Here is a 23,699-nt window from a genome sequence, read left to right as displayed (position 1 = left end):
CATCTTTTTGTTTTTGTCCCAACTTGCACATGCTTGATATTTCAATTATTATGCAAAGAGACAAATTTTTGGCCAACTACATAAAAGTGAAGCCTCAGGACTACTACACTACGAAGCAGTATTGTAATTGCATGAATTTTAATTGTGACATATTACTGTAAATATTTTTCACATATCTTGGTTTGAATATGCTGTCATTAGCTAAGTTGTTTAGCTTACTTGTTATTTTTTGGGGAGAGGGAATAAGTGCAAGGTTATAGAACTGTTTCATAGATTTATAATGGGGAATAAAAGTTTTTTAACTTTAAAATTAAACTTAAAACATCTAGTCAGTCATTTTGAAGTAGTTATTCTTTCTTTTGGAATTAAGTTTAGAATACTGTAGTGTCTATCGACTAATATGTAACTGTTAAGTTGTTACATAAATGTCTTACAACCCATTTGGCACAAACTGCACTTCCCAACACGTTCGCCCTGATCTTACCTCTAGGATTGGTCACCCTTTTGACAGAGAGTAATAAAGACAACCACAGTTAATAACTTTAATACCACCGTGTGATCTCCGTGTGACCAGATTTATAAAGGCCATAAAAGATAGATAACAGCTTAATATGAACATGACTGAACTGGGAACTTGCAAAGGTAACCGCAACAAAGATGACCATCAGAGAAACTATCCATGGTTCTGCTTTGTGCAGTGTCCTATGAAACTACATTTATCAACCCAATTACCAAAACAAAATGTAATGTTGTCATAGAGTTTAGAGATTGGTTTGATTGGTTTGAGTGTAATCACTGATTTAACTTATAGTAATTAAAGAAAAACAGGAGAAATTAAAACTGCAGGCAGCGATGAAAAGGTCCTTGTACCTTCTTGCATGTCGGGGCTGCTGGCGGGAGGCCAGTCGATCTATCCATGCATTTCCACAAATGTCAGACACTGCATGCATGAGCTATATCTGACAATATTTTCTGCGTGGACTGCATTGCACTGATAATTATGTATGGTAAATTTTGTATCGCTCCATGTGTCTGGTAGGTGGCGCAAGAGAGCATGTGCTAAGCATGCATTATTTTGCTGCATGGACCACACAACAAAAAACTGTTAATCAGATAATGTTTGTCACACAAGGGCCACTTCCTGTTGCCAATAGGTGGCACAATAATTTGACTCAGTATTGGCATGTGGATGACTTCAGGTCTGGACTCTTATCAAGCATGAGAAATTTTGGGCAGATTGGACAATGTATGCTCAAGTTACAACAACTTCCTGTTTAATGGGTATTGGGGAAACGTGCAAAATGGCTGCCACACCATGGAAACATTCAACGAAACCCCTAAAATTTTAACAGCTTGTCTTTGTTAAGGTCTTAAGATTGTGCTGATCAAATTTGAAGTCGATCTCATTAATTAGTTAGGAATTCGTTACAGTACAACACCTAGAAATGGCCAAAAATACCCTGATATTGCCCATTAATTTCAGCATGTCTTACTTCCTGTTGTGTTAAGTGTATGACTCCAAGACACTTTTTTAAGTCTTGGTATGTTAAATATGCTTGCTAAATGTCAGGCATCTAGGTAAAATGAACCACGAGGGCTACTTTATAGTAATTTTGTAGGGGGCACTATCGAGCTATTATGTCACACACGAGCATGAAAACCAAAATCTGTAAACTTTTTCAACTGTTTTCTGAGTTTTCGAGCACATTTAGCCCCTCAGAGATGCAATTCACTTGCATAAATGATGATAATCCCTTGTATTAGAACAGGGTCCTCAACCCAATCAATACTTTGGCCTAGGAATTCAAAACTGAACAGGCCTACTATGCACAGGCCCAGGGGCCTAACATGTCACTCAAATAAATTCGTATCGACCAACCGACCAGGAAGATGCCCAAAATGCCCATAAAAGACACAAAAAGACCACAAAAAGATGCAAAGAAAATGCAAAGAGACACAAGTAACTACAAAAATGAGTAAAACAACCACAAGGAGACACAAAATGACTACAAAGTGTCACAAAACAACCAAAAAAGACATAAAATTACCTACAGAAACACAAAATTACCCCAAAAAGACACAAAAATCTCTCAGTAAGACCCAAATGACTACAAAACGACACAAAAACAACCATTAAGAGATACTTAATAACCACAGACTATGCGTTTTGCTCCCATGTGGGAGAGTGGGTGGGGCCCTTTGCATATCTGTGCCCAGGAGCCCACAGTCTCATAATCCGCCCATGTTTGGGCCATAACTAAAGCAAACACAGTATGCTACCTTTGAGGACATTACAAGTTCTGTATGGTTGGGAGAGAGAGTTACAGCCTCAAGCAAGGGAGTTCAAGTATCTCAGGGTCTTGTTCACGAGTGAGGGTAGAATGGAGAGTGAGGCTCAGCCTTAGAGATAGGGTAAGGAGCTCGGACATCCGGAGGGAGCTCGGAGTAGAGCCGCTGCTCCTTCGCGTCAAAAGGGGTCAGTTGAGGTGGTTTGGGCATCTGATAAGGATTCCTCCTGGGTACCCCCTGTCAGAGGTGTTCTGGGCACCTCTCACTGTAGGAGGCCCCGGGGCAGACCCAGAACACGCTGGAAGGACTACATATCTCATCTGGCCTGGGAACACCTTGGGGTCCCCTAGGAGGAGCTGGAAAGCATTGCTGGGGAGAGGGACGTCTGGGGCGCTTTGCTTGGCCTGCTGCTCCTGATAAGCGGATGAATATTGATGGACGGACAACTTCTGTAGCATACAGTGTTTGTGAAAACTTTATAATAATTTCTTTGTGTGTTTATAAGAGGTCTTTGTTGATTCCTCTGATATTTTAAGTAATTATTTGTTGCATAGTGTATCCAAAGTGATATATGGACATCATTGCGTTGAGCGTGACAAGAGACAGGATCTGTTGGATGTTGTAAAACATCTGAAAATGAGAGTTTGTTTGTGCGCACCTTTCAACATGTACCTTGAACTCAACGTATTTCATCAAAACATAAGGCTAATGACAGGTAATCTAAGGACACTGTAATTTAACATGTTGTATGCATTGTATTGGGGTTATGATAATATTGTTGAGTCATTAAAACTAAGCGTATTTCTTAAAATGTGGTAGATTATGATTTTAAATGAAGTTTTACCCATAAGAATATTTTAAAGTTGATTTCCTTGATTGACTGGTTGATTGTTAATTATGGTATAACTGTAATAAGCTTCAATGAACCAAGACCTAGAGTCACCCAGTCGTTGGATCATATTGATTTACTCATTAAACTCGGTCTAATCATTTGCGAGGCGCCATAAATGTGTGCACTGAAGTCCTTCATCTCCATGGCCACGTATACAATCAATCATTAATGTTTAATAAACAAGAGAAGCTGGCTATAAGAATCAAGCGCACGTCCAAGAGTGATACTATCACTGAGGGAAAAGGCAAACAGAATGGATGTAAGGATGCACCGTTGCATGACACAACTGGACTAATTACACACTTTTAACAAATGCTCAACACATTTGTCTCTGGATGTGATGTTGCCTGGAAGAAAGAGTGATGTTGACATGATGGTACAGTAAAGATTTTTGATTTTCTTTCTCAGTGATGTTCCGTTAGTCAGAATGAAAGAAGTTGAAGACAGTATTGCCGTGGTCGGCATCGGCTGCAATTTTCCAGGGGGTAAGCTATTTCAATTTGGTAACTTAGTTGTGTTTTCTTATATGTTTATTATTTTATCAACAAGTTTGCCAGTTAAAGTTTTTTTTCTGTCTCCCACAATGTACTTTAGAATAAACGACCAAAACCTTAGAAATTGCATAATTTCAACATTACTAGATCAGAAATGAAATTAACAGATTAAAATGTGTTCACCTGAGATATACAATCTTTTAATGACCATCAGGGTTGGCAAAATTAATAAAAGGGTGTTTGGTTGTCGTTTTATTTTATTCAGTTTAGGCTTATTACAAATCTTTTGTATTTGCAAATCAGGGGAATCATGCAAAACACTTAATTTAAATGGTGGCCATTTGTCTCCTAATCTACCTACTACAATTTACAGTACCACAATTGGGCTTTTAAGTGTTACATCTTTTCAAACAGGAGAAGGGCTTGACAATTTCTGGAGGGTTCTGGTGGATGGGAGAAACTGTTCTGTACCGATTCCGAAGGAGAGATTTGATTTGGCCAGCTGGTATGACCCAGATGACAACAAAGCGGGTAAATCCCGGACAGCCAACGCTGCTCTCATTGAAGGGTATGCTTTTTGAACCTTATCATGTAACCTATTTAGATGTCACTACTTGTGTGTCTTGTGAATATGTGGAGGGAGATAGTCTTATAGACTTGTCTTTTTCCGCTGTTAATAAAAAGTTCTTTACATGCTGTTTGTCAACCCAGTTGCCAGAATAAATGTTGACAGATATGTTGCATTTGTAATATCACATGTTGTTCACAAACTTTAATTTTCTATTTTCAATCACATGCTGTGACAATGCTGTTATTAACATGTGGTTAGGCACAAGCACAAAAACCATTTGGTGAGGGTTAGGAGAAGATCATGTTTTGGCTTAGAATACCTGGTTTGGTCACTTTAAACACGGCTGGAAATGTTCCAAACTCTCGTTAAAAAACATTGTTGGTTTTGAACATTGGTCTGCCGCTATCTACTGCTTGGCAGCCATCTCATCTAGGTGTCAAGCCATCCACCATCTCCTCCTCCTCCTGATGAGAAACTCAGCTCATAAACATGCTATCTGAACTACATCACAAGTCTGAAACTTACAAATATACGTACAAAGGTACATTTACTGCAAAAGTACAAACATAGCAGTGGTTTGCAGAAAGTACAATGCCAATATTTTATTCTGGTGACTGGGCAGCTTATAGTTTAGGCCTCTAACTATACATTTCCAATGGGTAAATGAAAACAGGTGTGTGCATTTCATGTGCGCAGCACTTCTGATTTTCTCATTTTAAACTATGGTCATCACCAGTTTCACTTTGGGCCGGTAAAGTATTAGATTATGATCCATTTCTCAGTCTAGTGTTTTTGAATGCTTTCAGGTTCAATGAATTTGACCACAAGTTTTTCGGCATCAGCGACAGTGAAGTGGAACAAATGGACCCTCAACAAAAACAGCTCCTTCAGTGTGTCTACAGGGCGCTGGAAAATGCTGGAATTCCTATGGAGAAGGCTAGTGGGACCAGGACAGGAGTGTTTTTTGGTAAGTCAGTAAAAACATGTTGTAAGTGACAGGCTTTTTTATGTGCTTTGTGTAATTTACCATCACATTTTTCTTGCTGTTCCCTGAATTATTGAACTCTCTTAAAGACCTCCATGCATTAATCATTGCGATATGTCAGCCCAGTAGCCAGAAAAAAATGTTGGCATTGTACTTATCTGCAAACCACAAACATGAATCATTTGCATGTTTCATACGTATCATAACATTTCTAAAGTGATGTAGTGTATGAGTCAACTGTCCTCGGGAGGTGGAGGGGATGATGGATGGCGTGTCACTAGAGTGAAATGCCTGCCAAGCTGCACTGCAGACCACTGTTCGAGAACAACAAGAGAACAAAACCGGTTGTGATTTAGCAACTCATTCCTGTGTTTCCAGTGCCTTTTTAGGTAATACGTGGGTGTTTGTAGAGACCCATCGCTGTTTTTTAAGCCAGAATATGATCTTTTCCTAACCATGACCAAGTGGTTTTTGTGCCTAAACCTAACCACATGTTAACCTCAGCCTTGTTGAAATGTAAAGTTCATCGTATGGGCTACATGATAACATGCAATGGTGATGTATCCCTGGTTTTCAGAAGTGTACAATGCCACCATTCTTTCTGCCTACATGGTTGGTTCTGTGCTCTAACCAGTTATTATGTTGCTTTTATTGTAGGTTTAATGAACAGAGATTATGAGACAAATGCTGCACACGTGCATCCAAGTGTGATCAACCACTGGACCGGCACAGGCCTTGCAATGAGTATTGCAGCAAACAGAGTCTCCTACATCTTCAACTTCACTGGGCCCTCACTGTCCATAGACTGTGCCTGCTCATCGTCTCTCGTGGCTCTTCATCTTGCCTGTCAGTCCATTAAACAAGGTCTGTGCAGTATGTCCAAATAAGGTCAATGACTCTTTCAGTGCAACCTTTATGGTGACTCTAATGAAAAAGCTATGCCACAGCACTGTGGTTTTAAATACAAAGATACATGTTAAATGGACATTCAAATATATTGTAAGATATTATGAAACGTGTTTTATCTTATCAGGTGATTGTGACATGGCTGTTTGTGGAGGAGTCAACTGTATCATAGAGCCAAGGGTGTTTGTTGCTCTCAGCAAGGCCAAGATGATCTCACCTGAAGGGACCAGCAAACCTTTCTCCAACAGAGCAGATGGTTATGGCAGAGGGGAGGGCTGCGGGGTCGTTCTCCTGAAGCCTCTGAAAAAGGTCAGAATATTTAGAGTAATAAAAGTGCAACACATTTTTTCCTTTTATTAACAAGCAACCATAGCAGATATTAGAGAAACATCAATTAATAACCTGATTGACTTACTATTATTAAGCAATTTATTTCTTTGAAGTGCGCATAATACCCATAAATGTTATCCTGGAAATTTCTCGCGAGAGCACAATTTGAATTTGCTCAGCGAGTCACTCTGGCAATCAGTAATGATGCTCATTACCCATGCCGTTGGAGCTGAGCTGCACCAATCACATCAGTGTATCTGATATAGGCATACCAGAGGCGAGCTAAACAGATGACAACAGCACTGCGACGCTGTCCGGAATCAGTCAGTAAACATTGCAAGATGGCTACGGCTGAACACCAGTTGTTTGAAACAGCTTTGGCCGCTACAATAAACCAGTTAGACTTGGCTTTTTCTCTAAAAGAGGAACAGAAGACGGCGCTCGAATCTTTCCTTTGCAAGAAGGACGTCTTTGTTGTTTTGCCAACCGGATACGGCAAGAGTCTAATCTATTGTTGTTTTGCCAACCGGATACGGCAAGAGTCTAATCTACCAGTTAGCTCCCCTGGTAGCTAAGCGCTAAGTATTGTTCTGATTGGTCGTAGTGTTATCCAATTGCTTGCAGTGATATTTTCAAATGCATGCTTGGTGCCGCCCCTCGAGTTGGGCCATTTTCATTACTCATAGCCAGACCTTAGATCTTTCTAGATTTGGGTCTGGATTTCCAGGCTACATACAGTAAATGTTATATTAGTCAGCAACTTCCTAGTTCCTGTTATATCTGTTATTCTCCTCTCACTAATTCACATAATATTCACTTCCTGTGCCATTGTATATCAGTATGATGCATGTTACAATGTCATAAACATCATACTTTCGTTTCATTTTAGTCTTGTTGTTGCTTTACAGGCTATACAAGACCATGACCATATCTGGGGCATAATCAGCAAAACAGCCGTCAACCAAGATGGACACTCAGTTACTCCAATCACCAAACCATCCATGACTCAACAAGAGGAACTCCTGCGCAGAATCTACTCAGAGTCTGACCTTGCAGATGTCCAGTACATAGAGGCACATGGAACTGGAACCCCAGTTGGAGACCCAACAGAGGCAGGAAGCATCTCAAATGTCATCGCTAAAGCAAAACCTCCAGGTTCAGAGACACTGCGGATTGGCTCTGTAAAGAGCAACATTGGACATACAGAATCTGCAGCTGGAGTGGCTGGACTTATTAAGATTCTCTTAATGATGAAGCATGAGACCATTGTTCCTTCAGTTTTCTACTCTGAGGAGACTGCCAGTGTTGACGCCAAAGCCCTGAACATTAAAGTTCCTAAGAAAGCGGAAAAGTGGGAATCCTCTCGTGCAAGAATTGCAGGAGTGAACAACTTTGGCTTTGGGGGTACAAATGCACATGCCATTGTCAAACAGCACAAACAGTCCCACATTCAGAGAAAGAATGATGGGAAACAGGCAGGGTATTTTGTCATGTCTGCAAATTCACCAAAATCTCTTACTCTGATGATGGAAGACACCATTAAACAGCTAGAAGATGAACACAAAGTTGATCTAGATTCACTGCTGTACACGTCAGCTTGTAGGAGGACGCATCTAAAACATAAATACAGAAAGGCCATCATGGTTTCATCTGTAGTCGATCTAAAAGAGAAGTTAAGTGCCACTGTAGGCAAAAACATTCACCCATCCTACTCAGATTCAAGGTCAGTGTTTGTCTTTTGCGGAAATGGTGTCACTTACCATGGCATGTGCAAACAGCTACTAAAACATGAGCCTGTATTCAGGGATAAGATTGAAGAGACTGCACGACTGTTCCAAAGACATAGTACACAGAACATCTTGGACACACTTGAGAGTGAGGTTGAGGGTAGTGACTTCAACAAGCCACATGTTGTCCAGCCACTTCTCTTTGCTATCCAGGTTGGCATTACCACCCTTCTCAGACACTGGGGTGTCAAGCCTGATGCAATACTCGGACACTCTGTTGGTGAGGTTGCAGCCGCTCACTGTTCTGGCCTCTTGTCTCTTGAGGATGCGGTTAAGGTCATCTATTTCCGCAGCACTCTCCAGAGCAAAGTCACTGGGGGGAAGATGCTTGTGATCAGCAACATGGCTGTATCAGAGGTAACTGCTCTTCTCCCTCGTTACTCTGGTAGGATCTGCCTTGCTGCTTTCAACAGCCCTCAGTCCTGCACCCTCTCAGGTGATGCAGATGCAATTGAGAGCTTCCATAAGGAGCTGAGCACCTCAGCCAACAGTCAGAATCTGTTCCTTCGTGTCCTGGATGTCCCGGCTGCTTACCACAGCCACATGATGGACCCAATTCTGCCAGAAATCAAGGAGACAATTGGCTCCCTACAGGCAAATGATCTTGACACAGAGTTGTTCTCAACAGTGACAGGCAAGGAGGTCCAGGAGGGGGAATTCTGCACAGGGGAATACTGGGCTAGAAACATTCGTGAGCCAGTAGCTTTTGAGCAGGCAGTAAGGTTAGCAACAAAAGGCAAGAATAACACAGTGTTTGTGGAGATAGGGCCAAGAAGGGCGCTTCAGAGAAACATAATGGAATCTCTGGGTAATGACACAGTTGTTCTTGCCTCAGTGCAGCCAGAGAAAGATCATGAAACGTTAATGTCTGTTGTGTCTAAGCTGTTTGAACTGGGTGTCCATGTAAATTGGAACACCTTCTACAGAGGATATGAGACGACGCCACTGCCTATTCCGAAATACCAGTTTGATTGCTCAGACAGAGATGTTATCATTGGGGCAGCACAGAAAAGCACAGCAAGTAATCACCCTGTGCTCTGCCAAACAGGAAGTGAAAGCAATGTTTTCAGCTGTGATCTCATGTCTGACTCTTCTTTCTATCTGAAAGAGCACAAGCACAATGACATCCCCATCGTCCCTGGTGCCTTCTATGCTGAGTTGGGTTTAGCTGCATGCATGGCCACCGCCAAACCAAAAGTACCACTCAGCTCACTGCAGCTCAGTGTCAGTTTTCACAGTCCATTTGTTTTAACCCAGCATTCCCCTGAAATGAAGGTGCAAGTTGAACAAACAGAGAAGGAAACTAAATTCATGGTACTCTCCCCGTCTGCAAAGTATGCATCAGGCACAGTGGTTTCAAAGAAAGAGAGGCTCATAGAGGAGCAGTGCATCTCACTAAGCTCCATCCTCAAAAGATGCAAATCTGTAGTAAGCTCTCAAGAGTTCTATGGGTATCTCTCTCAAGGAGGCTTTCAGTATGGAGATGTCTTCCTGAATAAAGCAGATGTGCACTATGGAGAAGATCTCAAGGAGGCTTTTGCAAATGTCACAGTTCCAGAAGAACTGCGGTCTCAGTTGCATGACTACTGCATTCATCCTGTTGTGCTGGATTATCTGATGCAGCTTCTGCCAGTAACAGTAGAGCACATTTTCGCTGGTAGACCAGGATTTCCTGCCGAAATAGGAAGTTTGACAGTGTTTGAACCCTTGCAGGATGAGATGGTTGTTTATCTGAGAGCAATTGATGTGGGCGTTGATCACTTTGAGATTTGTGGCTGCTTTGCAGATAAAGAGGGAAGAGTGTTGGTTGAGGTTAAGAATGTGATCATCAAGTACCTTGGCAGTCGCTCACATGTGGTTAAGGAGTATTTCTACCATAATGCCTTTAGTGTCATCCCTGAAGGCGACACATCTGCTCCTCCTCCTAAGGCCCTGGTCTTCTGCGACTCTATAGGGATTTCAAAAGGCCTACAGCAATATCTGGACTCAAAGTCTACATACATTTCCTTCACACATGCAAAAGATATCTTGAGCCATGGGTTTCCTTCTCAGTTGGCAAATCTCAACATAACAGATATTGAGAAAAACTTTGATGAGGTCTTATTTTTGTGGGGCAAAGAGGACCTCACTTCACTGGCTGCTGAAGTTGTCCTGCAGAATTTGGCAAACTTGTGTGAAGTTTTCCGCCAAATCGTCCTTGAGCTGAAGCGAATTAGCTTCCCAAACAACATCAGAGCTGTCACCTACCGTTCCTCTGACATCACAGTGGACCACATAAGTCCAGGTTTTGCTCTCGCTGGTATGACAAGATCATTTGCTGCAGAAATACCAGATCTTACATTTCAGCTGATTGACATAAGCTCTACCTCTGCTGAGGACCTTGCAGCTCTGTCTGAGGTCCTAAGATCGCATCCTTGCAGCAATTACCCAGAGTTGGTGGTAAAAGACGGGCTGATTCTGAAACCTTCCATCGTCCGTACTACACCTGAAATCAGTCCCAGTTCAGAAGGCAGCTTTACCACTACAATGTCTAACTCCTGCATCCTTCAGACTGCTGATGCACATAAGATGACTCAACTGAGTGCCATCCTCTTTGAGGAGGAGGCCCAGCCAATCAGGGATACATCGGTTGAAATTCGGCCCACAAGAATATGTGTTCATTCATCTGATTACTTTCCTGTGAGTGCTTCACATCTCAAATTTGGCCAGACAATGTACTGGAACAAACACTCATCACAGAAACACAAGCTACTGGCTCTTGATTTCAGTGGTACTATTACAGCAGTCGGAAAAGATGTCAGGAAACTGAAAGTAGGAGACCATGTTGCTTCCTGTTACCCTGTGGTAGCAGCCAGCAAGATCACAGTACCAGAGGATGTGTGCTACAGCACCAAGCGGTTCCCATTCCTTCAAAAAACACCCTGTGTTTCCTACTTTGTGCTAGCATGGGAAATCCTGCATCGTGTTTTGCCCAGAGCCAAACATAATCTAGGAATTGTATCATCTGTGCCTGATTCTGCTCTGATGAAAGTCTTGGCGCTCACTTCTTACAAGTCAGGTTGGAATGTGGTTGTTGGCACACAGTGCAATGGCTCTTTTGTCAATGTCAATCAAATGGATGTTTTTGTCGTCCTGCCTCCATTTGATGAATCTCTGATTGCAAAAATTTGCAACTTCCCAGGTGTCCAACATGTTGTCTTCATCTGTGAATCTCAGATGCAGTGCCTGCTTGCTCAGGATGTGTCCCAAAGTGTGAAGGAAAGTGTTCACGTGCAGACAATTCAGATGCCACTCATTTTGCAAAAGGGATTCTTGAGTTCACAAAGGCCACGCATTTACCACTGGCTGAAGTTCCTAAACCTGAGCAGGAAATTTGCTATTGAGAGCTTTACCTTTCAGAGTGTGAAATCTGAAAGCATCGAGAGCCTTGATTCAGAGACACCACAATCATACTTCAACTCAAAGAAGTTAGCTGTTGTAGCTCTGGATAAAAGTGTCAGCAGTACACTGTCTGATATTCTATTGCTGCCAACAAAAAAACAGCTTTTCCGAAAGAGAGCAGTGTACATAGTGGCAGGTGGTCTTTCTGGTCTGGGCTTTGAAACCGTCAAGTTCATTTCACAAAGAGGGGGTGAGTACATCGTCATACTCTCCAGGAGTAAGCCCACACCAGATGTGCAGCAAGAGATACACAATGTGGAGAAACAGTGTGGAAACTTTATCTCTACCATGGAGTGTGACGTATCAGTGTCTGAGTGTGTGCACAAGGTCATCAGTGTCATTGGCCAGAAATTCCCTGGTTGTCCAATCAGAGGAGTGTTTCACAGTGCAGTTGTCTTGCATGATGGGCTGATTGAGACCCTTGACAGATCTCTTTATGAGAAAGTTTTTAAACCCAAAGTAAATGGTGTACTGAATTTGCACCATGCAACAAAGCACTGTCAGTTGGATTACTTTGTGTGTTACTCTTCCATCTCAGCTTTTCTGGGAAACGCATCACAAACAAACTATGCAGCAGCCAACACATTCCTCGACATGTTCTGTCATTACCGGCGCAAACTCGGGCTGCCTGGGCAGTCCATTAGCTGGGGAGCTCTAAACATTGGTCTCCTCTTAAACAAGGAGCATTTCCAGCGGTTTCTGGAGGCAAAGGGGATGATGGTGTTGGATGTGGCTGAGATTTATAAAAGTCTGGAGCAATGCCTTGTGCTCAATCAACCGCAACAGGCTGTTTGCAGGTTTCACTTCAGAAACATCAGCCAGAACATCCTCTCTCAAAATGTGGCCTTGACCAAGCGCCTGTTTGCACTGGTAGACGAGGCTCTCCAAAAATCCAAAGAGACAGACTCTCAAACTAAACAAGCCAAATCTGTCTCACCAAAAGATTATGTCATCTCTCTGCTTTCTGAGACCATCGGCATGGATAAAAGTGAGCTGAAAGATGAATCGTCTCTTTTATCCTTAGGCATTGACTCCATGCAGGCCATGACCCTGCAGAATCTCATCTTTCAGGGGAGAGGTGTGAATGTGCCTTTGGTCAAACTATTGGATCCCAATGCCACGATATCAACAGTAGTAGCTATACTGAGTGAAGAAGATGAAGGTGAAAGTTTCAGTGATAACCCAGAGCCGCTTCCAGTGGAAGACATCAGTGTCGTTTCTACCAGATTGTAAAAATGAGAAACGCAAATACAGAAATGTAAATATTAGTTATCAGAGCATTGTAATACTGGACTAGCTGAACATTTCTAATTGGATTCAGTAGAAGGCTGATGATGGCCATTGCAATGCAACAGCATACCTGTGTTAATGCCACATATTTATACTGTATATTTCTTTTCTTTTTTTGTAAATGCTTTGCTTTGGTTATTGTTTTGGTTCATTTTGGTGTTGCAGTTTTACACTGTAATTTTTATTTTTTTTGGAGACATGCCTAATTTTGAATGGATGTTTTGTATCAGGTTTACTCATTCTGTTTTGTGTAATATGTTCATGATGAAAACAGTCAGAATTACACTTAAATACACAATTATTGTTGTTAAATGATTTTAACAGTTAATAATTTATGTAAATACATGTAAATATTAGTATGAATGTAAATGTAAGTGCATTCTTAGTTTATCAATTTTCATCCATTTTTAAAGTCATTTTTCAAATCCATCACGGCGTTCGGTCCGCATAATACTAACATCATCTTTTATTTGTCTGTTTTACTTTCACTCATCTCTCATAGGTCATGGTCAGTTGTTATCACTGCTGGCTCATTGATTCTGATTGACTATCACTTTTATGATGGGGATGGAACAAAATGTGATACAGTATCCTGGTATGTCCCATAAATGTTCAACTGGGGACATAATTATTGAGCTTTTTGCTGTTTCAGCCACTAATTTATTACATGTGTGGACAAGGACATTGCTTCAGTAAGGATATACATGCAAATAAAATGTTTAAAAAAAGATACTGTAATATCTTATGTAAGTATTTATAGCTTTATTTTTTTCCAAATACAAATCACAACTAAGCACTTCTTCCTATCAGTCAATAAATTATTTGGCTATAGAACTATTATGGGGAATTTTGATAGTACAGATATTTGGTATTGTATCTGCGATTTTATACCAGCACTTTAGTTTAAAAAAAAAAAAAAAATCTATGAAATGGTACATTTGGTGCATTACATGTTGTCATTGCAACATGTCTCATGTTGTTTTTAATTTTTTGTTTCTTCATGACACAATAAAACAAGCTGCCAATTTCTCTGTGTGCTTGATAAGGTTGGTTTTTTAACAAATATTCTTTCATGCACATTACATCATTGCAATTATATTAAGCTGGCAAGAGCGTCAGGAGCAGCTCCAACTTGGATCATGAAGGCCTGCTTTGTTTGTTCACAGTTCCTAAAATTTGCTCTGCATCAATAATTACAAAAAATTAAAAATATATATGTACAGCCAAAAAAATTAAAAATAAATTGAAAGCCTAGACATTTTAACTGATTTGATTTGAGGAAGATTCAAGACATGATCAAGCATATTTTTACTTAAAGCTGTAAACTGATTAACAACACTTGGTTCCGAACATACCCAGGAAATGTACAGATCTTCTACAGAGAACTTGTCAACAACATAAATATACACATTACAATAGAAATCAAGAAAGTACTACAGCATTGTGTTTTTGTAAAAATGTGACTGAGCCAAGATGTCGGTGGAAAACAACTAGAACATACTGTATACTTACTAACAATAAAAGGATGTGGGACTGTATAAACAAACCTATTAAAAATTTCATCATGTCTGATAGCTACGAGAACAAAACCACAGCAGTGAAACAGTGCAGTCCCTGTGCAGTTTTTTTCCCCAAACATTTTCATGCATTGACAAAACCCTTTTTAATCCGTCATTTAAGGCATTCTTTGATGTAGCTTTGAAATTAGCCATTATTCATTACTGTAGCTGTCAAAGTGGCCAGAGTACTGTTGGGGTCCAGTATTCTAACCAAAGGTACATTCACGCCTGTCTCTTGGAAAATTTTGTTCTGCAGAGTCATGGCCAACATGGAGTCAATACCAAGTTCACACAGAGCTGAGTCATCATCTAGCTCATCTACACTAACGTTGCTGATCTCACTGACAATTGTTCTCACACTGTCATGTGTGGAAGACAAAGGTTGAACCCTGGGTTCATTACCTAGATCATTTTCAAGCTCCATTTCCACTAAAGCTGACAGCCGCTCTCTGAGAGATGTATTTTGTGAAAGTACATGAACATGAAGATTTTTAAAGTTGAACTTGCATATGACTTGTTGTGGTCTGTTCATCACAAGACACTTTTCAAGTGCCTCGTGAATGTCACAAACATCCATTACCATCATCCCCTTTGCCTCCAGGAACTTCTGGAAATGGTCTTTGTTCAACAAGAGGCCGAGGTTCAGAGGGCCCCAGTTGATGGACTGTCCAGCAAGCCCAAGGTTTCGCCGATAATGACAGAATGTGTCCAGGAAAGAATTAGCTGCTGCGTAGTTACATTGTGAGGCATTGCCAATGAATGAAGAGATGGAGGAGTAGCACACAAAGAAATCCAGTTTGTTGTGAAGTGTTGCATAGTGAAGGTTTAGAGCACCACTCACTTTGGGCTGTAGCACCTTTCGGAAGAGGGGCTCTTCAAGGTTTTCGATCAAAGCGTCATGTAATACTGCAGCGCTGTGAAACACTCCTTTGATTGGACAAGAGGAGAATTTTTCTTCAATTTTTGAGATTGCATCCACAACCTGTGTCAACACAGAAGCGTCACATTGGATGTTCATGATTGCCACCCTGTATCTTCTCTCTAGGAGTTCCATTTCAGACTTCATTTCATCAGTCAGAGTACTTCTGGACAATGTGGCAATACAACCGCCATCATTACAGGCAATGAGCTTTACAGTCTCTAGTCCCAAACCAGAGAGTCCTCCTGTTACAATATAAACACAGCTTTGTTTAAAGAGTTGTCCAGGCCTTGTTAGCAAAGGGATATCAGACAATGGACAACCAGACTCTCTGTTATCTAGAACAACTTGCTGCACCGTCTTTGTTGTGAAGTAGGACTCAGCATCTGCATCAGTCTGAGGCTCCTTTGTGCTTGACCACTGAAAAGTCTCCTTTTTCAAAGGTAGAGACTCTGTATCAAAGCCCAATGACACCAGCCAATTAGAGATATCCCTATTTTGTACTAGCAGATTGGCTCTCTGGAGAATATTAGCCACATCAAGGTTATGCACATGGATGTGTTCAGTCTTCAGTGCAAACATGTTTTCTGGGAGTGAAGAGGACTTGTTACTGCTACATACAAAAATAATGTGTCTCTCATGACCACCACTGTAATGCATCCCCTGCCAGGAGTGATCAAACGGGGGCAGGAAAACAAATGCATGACTCTGATCATAATGCATAGATTCTCCTCTGAGATGTGGCAGAGAGGAAACACTCCAACCTGACCTGTTTGCTGTCAGAGCCAAAATTTTCATCAGAGCAGAGGCTGAGTTGGAGGAGATGATGATTAGCTTCCTTTGCTGTTGTTTTACATTAGACAGAATTCTCTGCAGGATATCCCATGCCAGTATGAAGTACGACACACATGGAGTCTCTTTCAGAAACGGGAGTCTCTTTGTGCTGTAGCACACGGCTTCAGGAATTATGATCTTTGCAGTTGCAGCAACTGGATAACACGATGCAATATGATCTCCCACTCCTAGAGTACAAACGTCTTTCCCAACAGCTGTGACAATGCCACTAAAATCTAAAGCAAGAAGCTTGTGATTCTGTGATGTATGCTTGTTCCAATACATTGTCTTGCCGTAGTTCAAATGTGAAGTGGTGACGGGAAAGTAATCGGATGAATGAGCGCATACATTGGTTAGCTGAATCTCAACAGACTTCTCTTGGACAGGATTTGCATTTGTGTCGTAGGGGATGGCAGACACACGAGTCATTCTATATGGATCAGTTGTCTGCAGAACAAAGTCGCACACATTTACTGAGTGCATGTCACCGTCACATAAAGCCCCTTCCCACATGGGAGTCCGTGCTATTCTTGCTGTTGATGCTTGCCCTTTGTTGATCATGACCTCTTGTTGTTTGCAGGTGTTTATCGTATGAACCAGCGTTTGAATGTCTTCACTGGTCACAGACGCAAGGTCAATCAGCTGAAAAGAGAGATCCGCCATCTCCACTGCACAAGCCCTTGTCATACCAGACAACACAAAACCAGGATTGATATGATCCACTGTTGCTTCTGTCGATCTGTAAGTTATGACGCGGACAGTGCAAGAGCATTTGCTCTCTTTCAAGGCTAAAACAATTTGGCGAAACACCTCACAGCAAGCCACCAAGTAGTCCAGCATCTTCTCAGATGGCAAGAGGCTGAGGTCCTTTACACCCCAGATGAAGAGAACATTTTCCAAATCAACCATGGTGTTGAGTGATTCCAACACTACCTTTCGAACTTCTTCTGCCGTCCATTGCTCTCTGCTCTCCACAAGTGTTGACTCTGGGTGCATGAACGGCCTAAGTCCTTTAGCAATCCCAAGTTTGTCTTCAAAAACTATTGCTTTTATTTTGCAATTTTGCCAGTCTGTCTTCTCAGGAATTGCAGTTATTTCATTGTGGAAGAACCAAGACTGAAGAACACTTGAGCAATGGCCCAAAAATGAGATCCTCACCCCCTTAAGTTCCACCAGTACATGACCCTCTGTGGTAGAGAAGCAACCACATACATCGAGGAAGTCTGGAGTCTCTTGAGTGGCTCTTAAATACATGACCATTTCCTCTTGTAGTGGTCCTGATACAGCTACACTACCAATACCTAAAGGGAATCCCTGCTTGGCTGTTAACCGTCTGATAGCTACCACAGCGGTCATTTGCAAGAAGTAGTCCAATAAAACAGGGTGAATGAAATAGTCATGAAGGTGTTCTAGAAGTTCACAAGGGACTTTGATTGCTGTCACGACTTCCTTGAATTCATCTCCAAAGTGCACATCATCAAGCTGTTTGAAGACAGAGCCATATTCAAATCCTGCTTGAGAAAGAATTGAGTAAATGTCTTTTCTCTTCATAACCAATTTGCACCTTTGGGAGATCATGTCAAGACAAATGGTTGGTTTGTCTAACAGTGGTTGGCCATCTGTGCACCTGTATGTGCCGGAGGCATGTGTTGCAACAGGGGACTGTATTTTAAATGAAGCCTCATTCTCTGCATGCTCCAGTGTCACTTTTAACTGATGACAGTCTGAGCTTAGTATAAGCAGACTGTCAAATCTTACACTGAGCTGGAGCAGAGAAACAGGTTTCTTTGGCCTTAAACTTGCCATCAGTGAGGCATAAGCTAGTTCAACATAGAACGCACCTGGCACAATGGGAACACCATTATTCTTATGCTCCCAAAGATATGGTGCAGACTCTAATGAGAGGTTATACATGCACTCTTTGTTATCCTGCTTTATTTGGGATATGAGTGTTTGTGGAGAAAAAGGAAATGATTCATAACCTCTTCTAACAGCTTCAAAATTCAATTCTTTCTTTGTGTTGTCAAACTGATAGACTGGCAGAGCTGTGGGTAATGTCTCACACCCCCTGTAGAGTTGATGCCAGTCCACACTGATGCCCAGTTCAAATAGTTTTGCCAAGGTGGACAAGATTGTGTCATAATCTTTTTCTGGCTGGGCAGAGGAAAGAACTATAGTGTTATTTCCCAAAGTTTCATGTATGTTCCTTTGGAAAGCCCTACGAGGTCCAATTTCCACAAAGACCACATTTGTTCTTGATCCTTTGTCTTTGGTGGCAGCACGCAGTGTTTGTTCAAATAAGACAGACTCTCGTATGTTCCTTGCCCAGTACGTGCCTGTTCTGAAGTCACCATCTGAATAACTCTCTCCGGTCACTGTAGAAAAAAGTTTGCACTCTGTGTTCTTGGCATCCAAGTGACAGATACTTTTCTCAATGTCATCTAGTATAGGATCCATCATATGGCTATGGTATGCTGCAGGCACATCTAACTCATGGAGGAAGAGATTCTTCTCTGTAAACACAATCTTCAGCCGCTGATGGAGCATGTCTACAGCATCTGCATCCCCTGACAGAGTGCAGGACTGGGGGCTGTTGAATGCTGCAACACAAATTTTTCCAGAAAACTCTGGAAGGATTTTTAATACCTCTTCTATGGCCACATTACCAACAACAAGCATTTTGCCTCCTGTGACTTTACTCTGAAGAACACTGCGGTGGTACAACACTTTCACGGCATCCTCAAGAGACAAGAAACCAGAACAGTGAGCAGCAGCAACCTCACCAACAGAATGTCCAAGCACGGCATCTGGTTTGACACCCCAGTGCTTTAGGAGAGCGGCAATGCCAACCTGTATTGCAAAGAGAAGTGGCTGGACAACACTGGGCTTGCTAAAATCACCATTATCATATTTACCATCAAGCCACTGACTGATGCTGATGCTTTTATGACTCTGGAAAAGATTCTCAACTTCTCTGACCTTATCTCTGAAGACAGGAACCTCCCTCAGGAGCTGCTTGCACATACCCTTGTACGCAACCCCATTTCCACAAAACACAAACACCACCTGGATGTCAGACTTTATAGACTCAACGTTTGTTTTTAATGCAGAAGTCAGCTGATATTCTAGATCTGAAAGGGAAGATGTTAGGAAGGCCTTCCTAAATTTGTGCCGAGAATGATTCCTTCCACATGCTGACGTGTATGACAGTGCCTGTATATCAACTGTTTGATTGCTGCAAAGCTTCTGCTGGGTGTCAGTAATGGACAGGATAAGTGATTTCTCAGAGGCTGCAGATATTACAAAGAGTTTTGGACAAGCTTTTGGGATCTGTGTCGGAACTGTGGCCTGTCTGGACTCTCTTACAATCGCATGTGCATTTGTGCCTCCAAAGCCAAAGCTGTTTATCCCCGCTACTCTTCCTAATGACCCATTTGTCTCCCAACTTTCAGCCTTAATGGGGATACTTATACTCAGAGCTTTTGCATCAATGCTTGCACTGTCCTCTGAGTAGAAAACTGAGGGAACAATGGTCTCATGCTTCATCATCAGAAGAACCTTAATGAGTCCGGCCACTCCAGCTGCAGATTCTGTATGTCCAATGTTGCCCTTTACAGAGCCAATCCGCAGTGTCTTTGAACCACGAGGTTTGGTTTTAGCGATGACATTTGAGATGCTTCCTGCCTCTGTTGGATCTCCAACTGGGGTTCCAGTCCCATGTGCCTCTATGTACTGGACATTTGCAAGGTCAGACTTCGAGTAGATTCTTTGCAACAGCTCCTGTTGTTGAGTCATGGATGGTTTGGTTATTGGAGCGACTGAATGACCATCTTGGTTGACCGCCGTTTTGCTGATGATACCCCATATTTTGTTGCAGTCTTTTATGGCCTTTGTAGAGAAAGTCACATTATAAACAGACTATCTGTACTGTATAGGATTTATAAATGCCATGAAATGACTGTCAAAGATAAACAGAATACTTGCTTACATTTTTCAGAGGCTTCAGGAGAACGACCCCGCAGCCCTCCCCTCTGCCATAACCATCTGCTCTGCTTGAGAAAGGTTTGCTGGTCCCTTCAGGTGAGATCATCTTTGCCTTGCTGAGGGCAACAAACATTCTTGGCTCTATTATACAGCTCACACCTCCACATAGAGCCATCTCACAGTCTCCTAGTTGAAAAAGAGAGTTCATGGAACATTTGAATGTGTGATGCTTTTAGGCATAACATTTGCAATGCAAAAGAGACCCACGTACCTTGCTTTATAGCCTGGCAGGCTAAATGTAGAGCCACCAAAGATGAAGAACAGGCACTGTCAACAGCAAATGAAGGGCCAGTAAGATTAAATGTGAAGGATATTCTATTGGCGGCCACACTCATGGCCGTCCCAGTGCCATTGTAGTGGGTTATCGTGGTGGGACTGTTACTGCGTAGTATCTCATAATCCCTGTTCATCAGACCTGAAACATCATTACAAAAGCAGAGAACATCACAATTTATTTATCATGAAATTGTGCTGATTTTGAGTGTATAATAGAACAGTATTGGTCACCTATGTAAACTCCAGTTCTGCCTCCACTTATGCTTTCCATCGCCATTCCCGCATCTTCTAATGCCCTGTATGTACACTGCAGAAGGAGTTTCTGCTGGGGGTCCATGAAATCAGCCTCTGCTTCAGTAATGCCAAAAAATTTGTGATCAAATTCATTCAACCTGCAATATGAAAATAGCAGATCCATCATAAGTCAAACATCTCTCCATGGAATTTTAACACCCACTCCTAAAGGAATACTTTAACCCACAAATTACCACTTGTGTATCAATTAATCACCCACATTTTGTTGAAATTGGGAAGGAAACTTTGCTTCTCACATGCCTCGGGTGAACAAAGAATCCAAAAACTGAGAAACTTCTTGATGAATTGAATCAATAGAGGTCCGCAAACAGCAAAACTATATCAAAACATCTGTTTAGAAACTCTCACACAGGTCATGCATATAATCAAAGTCTCATTTATCCAGTTGTATACTTACTTTCCAAACAGACAGCCCCTTCCGACTAAAATCAAAGTGAAGGTATCACTTTATTTTTAATTCCCTGCCAGAAAAGGCTGTTTGGGCTGCACTAAGCATATGACTGGATAAATGACACTTGATTATACTGCACAAGTTGTGTGAGAATTTGTAAATGGATGTTTTAATATAGTTTTGCTGTTGTTAAACACGGACCCCTTTTATTTTAATTCATCAAGAAATGTCTCCACTTTTGGATTCTTCGTTCACTGTGGAGGCATGCGAGAAAAACAAAGTCTCCTTCACAAATTCAACATAACATAGAGTGGGTAACTGATATACAAATGGTCATCTGGGGGGTGAAGTTTTCCTTTAATAGGTTAACACTTACCCTTCTATAAGAGCTGCTTTGCTTGTCTGTGTCTTTCCAGGTTTGCTATCATCAGCATTGTACCAAAACGTGGTGTCAAATCTCTCTGCTGGAATATCTACAACACAGTTCTTTCCCTCCAAAAGAACCCTCCAGAAGTTGTCCAACCCTTCACCTAAAATAAAATGGACCAGAATACCAATAATTGACCTCAAGAAACCACTGGGGAAACAAACAACAAAGAATATTAACTTAAAGAAAATCAAAAATACTTGCGTCTTACCTCCAGGGAAATTGCATCCAATCCCAATAACAGCTACGTCCTCATCTGATTCCTCCATTGTTCCTTTGAGATGGACGTAAAGTTGCTCTGAGGCTTTATTCTAAAAGCCAAAGATGAATTTCAAGCCTCTCCATAGTGAAGCTTCATGTTCAGTCCTGGTTGCTGTCTTTGGTCAGAACTAGAGCTGCTGTACCTCCTCTCTTTATAAACACTGTGTCAGTGAGAAGGGACAAGAGGAAACCACAATGCCTGCCTTGTTGTATCTCAGTTGGCTTCATCTGGAACTAAATACACTAATTGTCAGTTAAGATCATTCGAAGGCAGCTATGAATACGCTTTTGTTCTTGTTCAAAGTTCTATGACTGGCCACTTCCAGAGTTACCTGGGGTCACATCGTCTCTTAAAGGAAATAGTAATGTTTTTAGAGCTGTACCAAATAGTTCGAAGCTTGGAAGGGTCGTTTATAATGTTGACATTTGAGTTCTACTTCTAATTCTTCTCGACATACTGATGGGATGATCACAGAATCACCAAATAAATGCATGCATACGAATGTCTCTTGACATTGTTAACAGTCGTAATTTTATTAAACTGGTTTAATTTATATTCATGTATTTAGTGCATTTCGTATTCAGAGCCCTTCACACCCTTAGCTGTGAAACTTGAGATTCATGGTGCCTCCCATTCCTCTTGATCATCTTTGGGGTGTTACTACACCTTGATTGGAGTCCACCTGTTGTTAATTCCACTGATTGGAATCACCTGTCTATATAAGGTCTCGCTTCTGACAACACATATCAGAACAAAATAGAAGTCGTGCAGTCGAAGGAACTTTCTGCATAGCTCAGAAATAGGCTTGTGTTGAGGCACAGCTCTGGGGCAGGCTAGAGAAAAAATCTGCTGCACTGGAAGTTCCCAGGAGTGCAGTGGCCTCTGTTATTCTTAAATCAGGAAAAAGTCTGGAACAGCAGGGAATCTTAGAGCTGGCTGCCGAGTCTGATGGGCTAACATCTTCTTTTTAGTGTGGCTTTAGCGTAGTGTTGTGATTTTATCACCACCTGCTGTATTGGTGTGCTCTTGATAGTGTTTCAATTGTGTTTTGCATTTTCATTTAGATGGAGATTTTTTTTTTTTGTAAAAGTGCTTGTATGCATGGAAATTTTTGAGAATAGAGAGGAAAAAAAAAAAGTTGACAAATACACCCATGTCCATGTGGCAGTCCCACTGTCATTGTCAATTGTTTGCAGTGGTAGCAGGCAGCTGTAGCTATCTGTACATTTAACAGCCACAAAGTTATCAGCTAGCTGGTCAACTTTGTGGAGCAATTAGCATCAGTGGTGTGGTGGATGGTACAACTATACAAGACATATCTAACTATCAGCCATAAAACACTAGAAAATTAAAGAATATACCCAATTTACTCTTGGTAACCTACCAATCTCCCTAAAAGTACACCCACCTAAAATGGCTACCTCCACCCCACTGTTTAGCAGCTACAGAACTGGATATTTCATTCAGATGTCCACCAAACCCTGAAGGAATGTGAATATTGGACTATATTTGTCTCCAAATAAATACTAACGTTTCTCTGTGTCAGCTGAATGTGTAAAAGCGACTGGTTGCTAACACATTAGCCATACAAGCTACATAAGGTGATAATAAGCCAGTGTTGCACTTCAGTTTGTTGTGCTGCCCTCAAGTGGCCAAAATCAATTAGTGCAAGCTTCAGTTTCATTTG

The 23,699-nt window shown here is 41.5% G+C and overlaps 2 protein-coding genes across 2 annotated transcripts; one reads left to right on the top strand and one right to left on the bottom strand.

Moving 5' to 3' along the window:
• Window positions 1–3,430: 3,430 nt before the first annotated feature.
• Window positions 3,431–12,945, top strand: fasn2 (fatty acid synthase 2). The gene is made up of 7 exons (XM_050057300.1): window positions 3,431–3,440; window positions 3,590–3,666; window positions 4,090–4,243; window positions 5,053–5,213; window positions 5,889–6,095; window positions 6,265–6,446; window positions 7,376–12,945. Exons 2-7 carry the CDS (start codon window positions 3,609–3,611, stop codon window positions 12,926–12,928), a joined length of 6,315 nt encoding a protein of 2,104 aa, XP_049913257.1. The 5' UTR covers window positions 3,431–3,440; window positions 3,590–3,608; the 3' UTR covers window positions 12,929–12,945.
• Window positions 12,946–14,683: 1,738 nt separating this feature from the next.
• Window positions 14,684–22,027, bottom strand: pks1 (polyketide synthase 1). The gene is made up of 6 exons (XM_050057302.1): window positions 21,962–22,027; window positions 21,700–21,853; window positions 20,849–21,009; window positions 20,553–20,756; window positions 20,286–20,467; window positions 14,684–20,185 (listed from the first exon to the last, which is right to left on the bottom strand). Exons 1-6 carry the CDS (start codon window positions 22,017–22,019, stop codon window positions 14,690–14,692), a joined length of 6,255 nt encoding a protein of 2,084 aa, XP_049913259.1. The 5' UTR covers window positions 22,020–22,027; the 3' UTR covers window positions 14,684–14,689.
• Between the last annotated feature and the right edge of the window lie 1,672 nt (window positions 22,028–23,699).

Source organism: Epinephelus moara, chromosome 11 (genome assembly GCF_006386435.1).
Source record: "Epinephelus moara isolate mb chromosome 11, YSFRI_EMoa_1.0, whole genome shotgun sequence".
Classification (NCBI taxonomy): Eukaryota; Metazoa; Chordata; class Actinopteri; order Perciformes; family Serranidae; genus Epinephelus; species Epinephelus moara.
The sequence above is the reverse complement of the archived record's forward strand: the minus strand, read 5'-3'. Positions and strand labels throughout refer to the sequence as shown.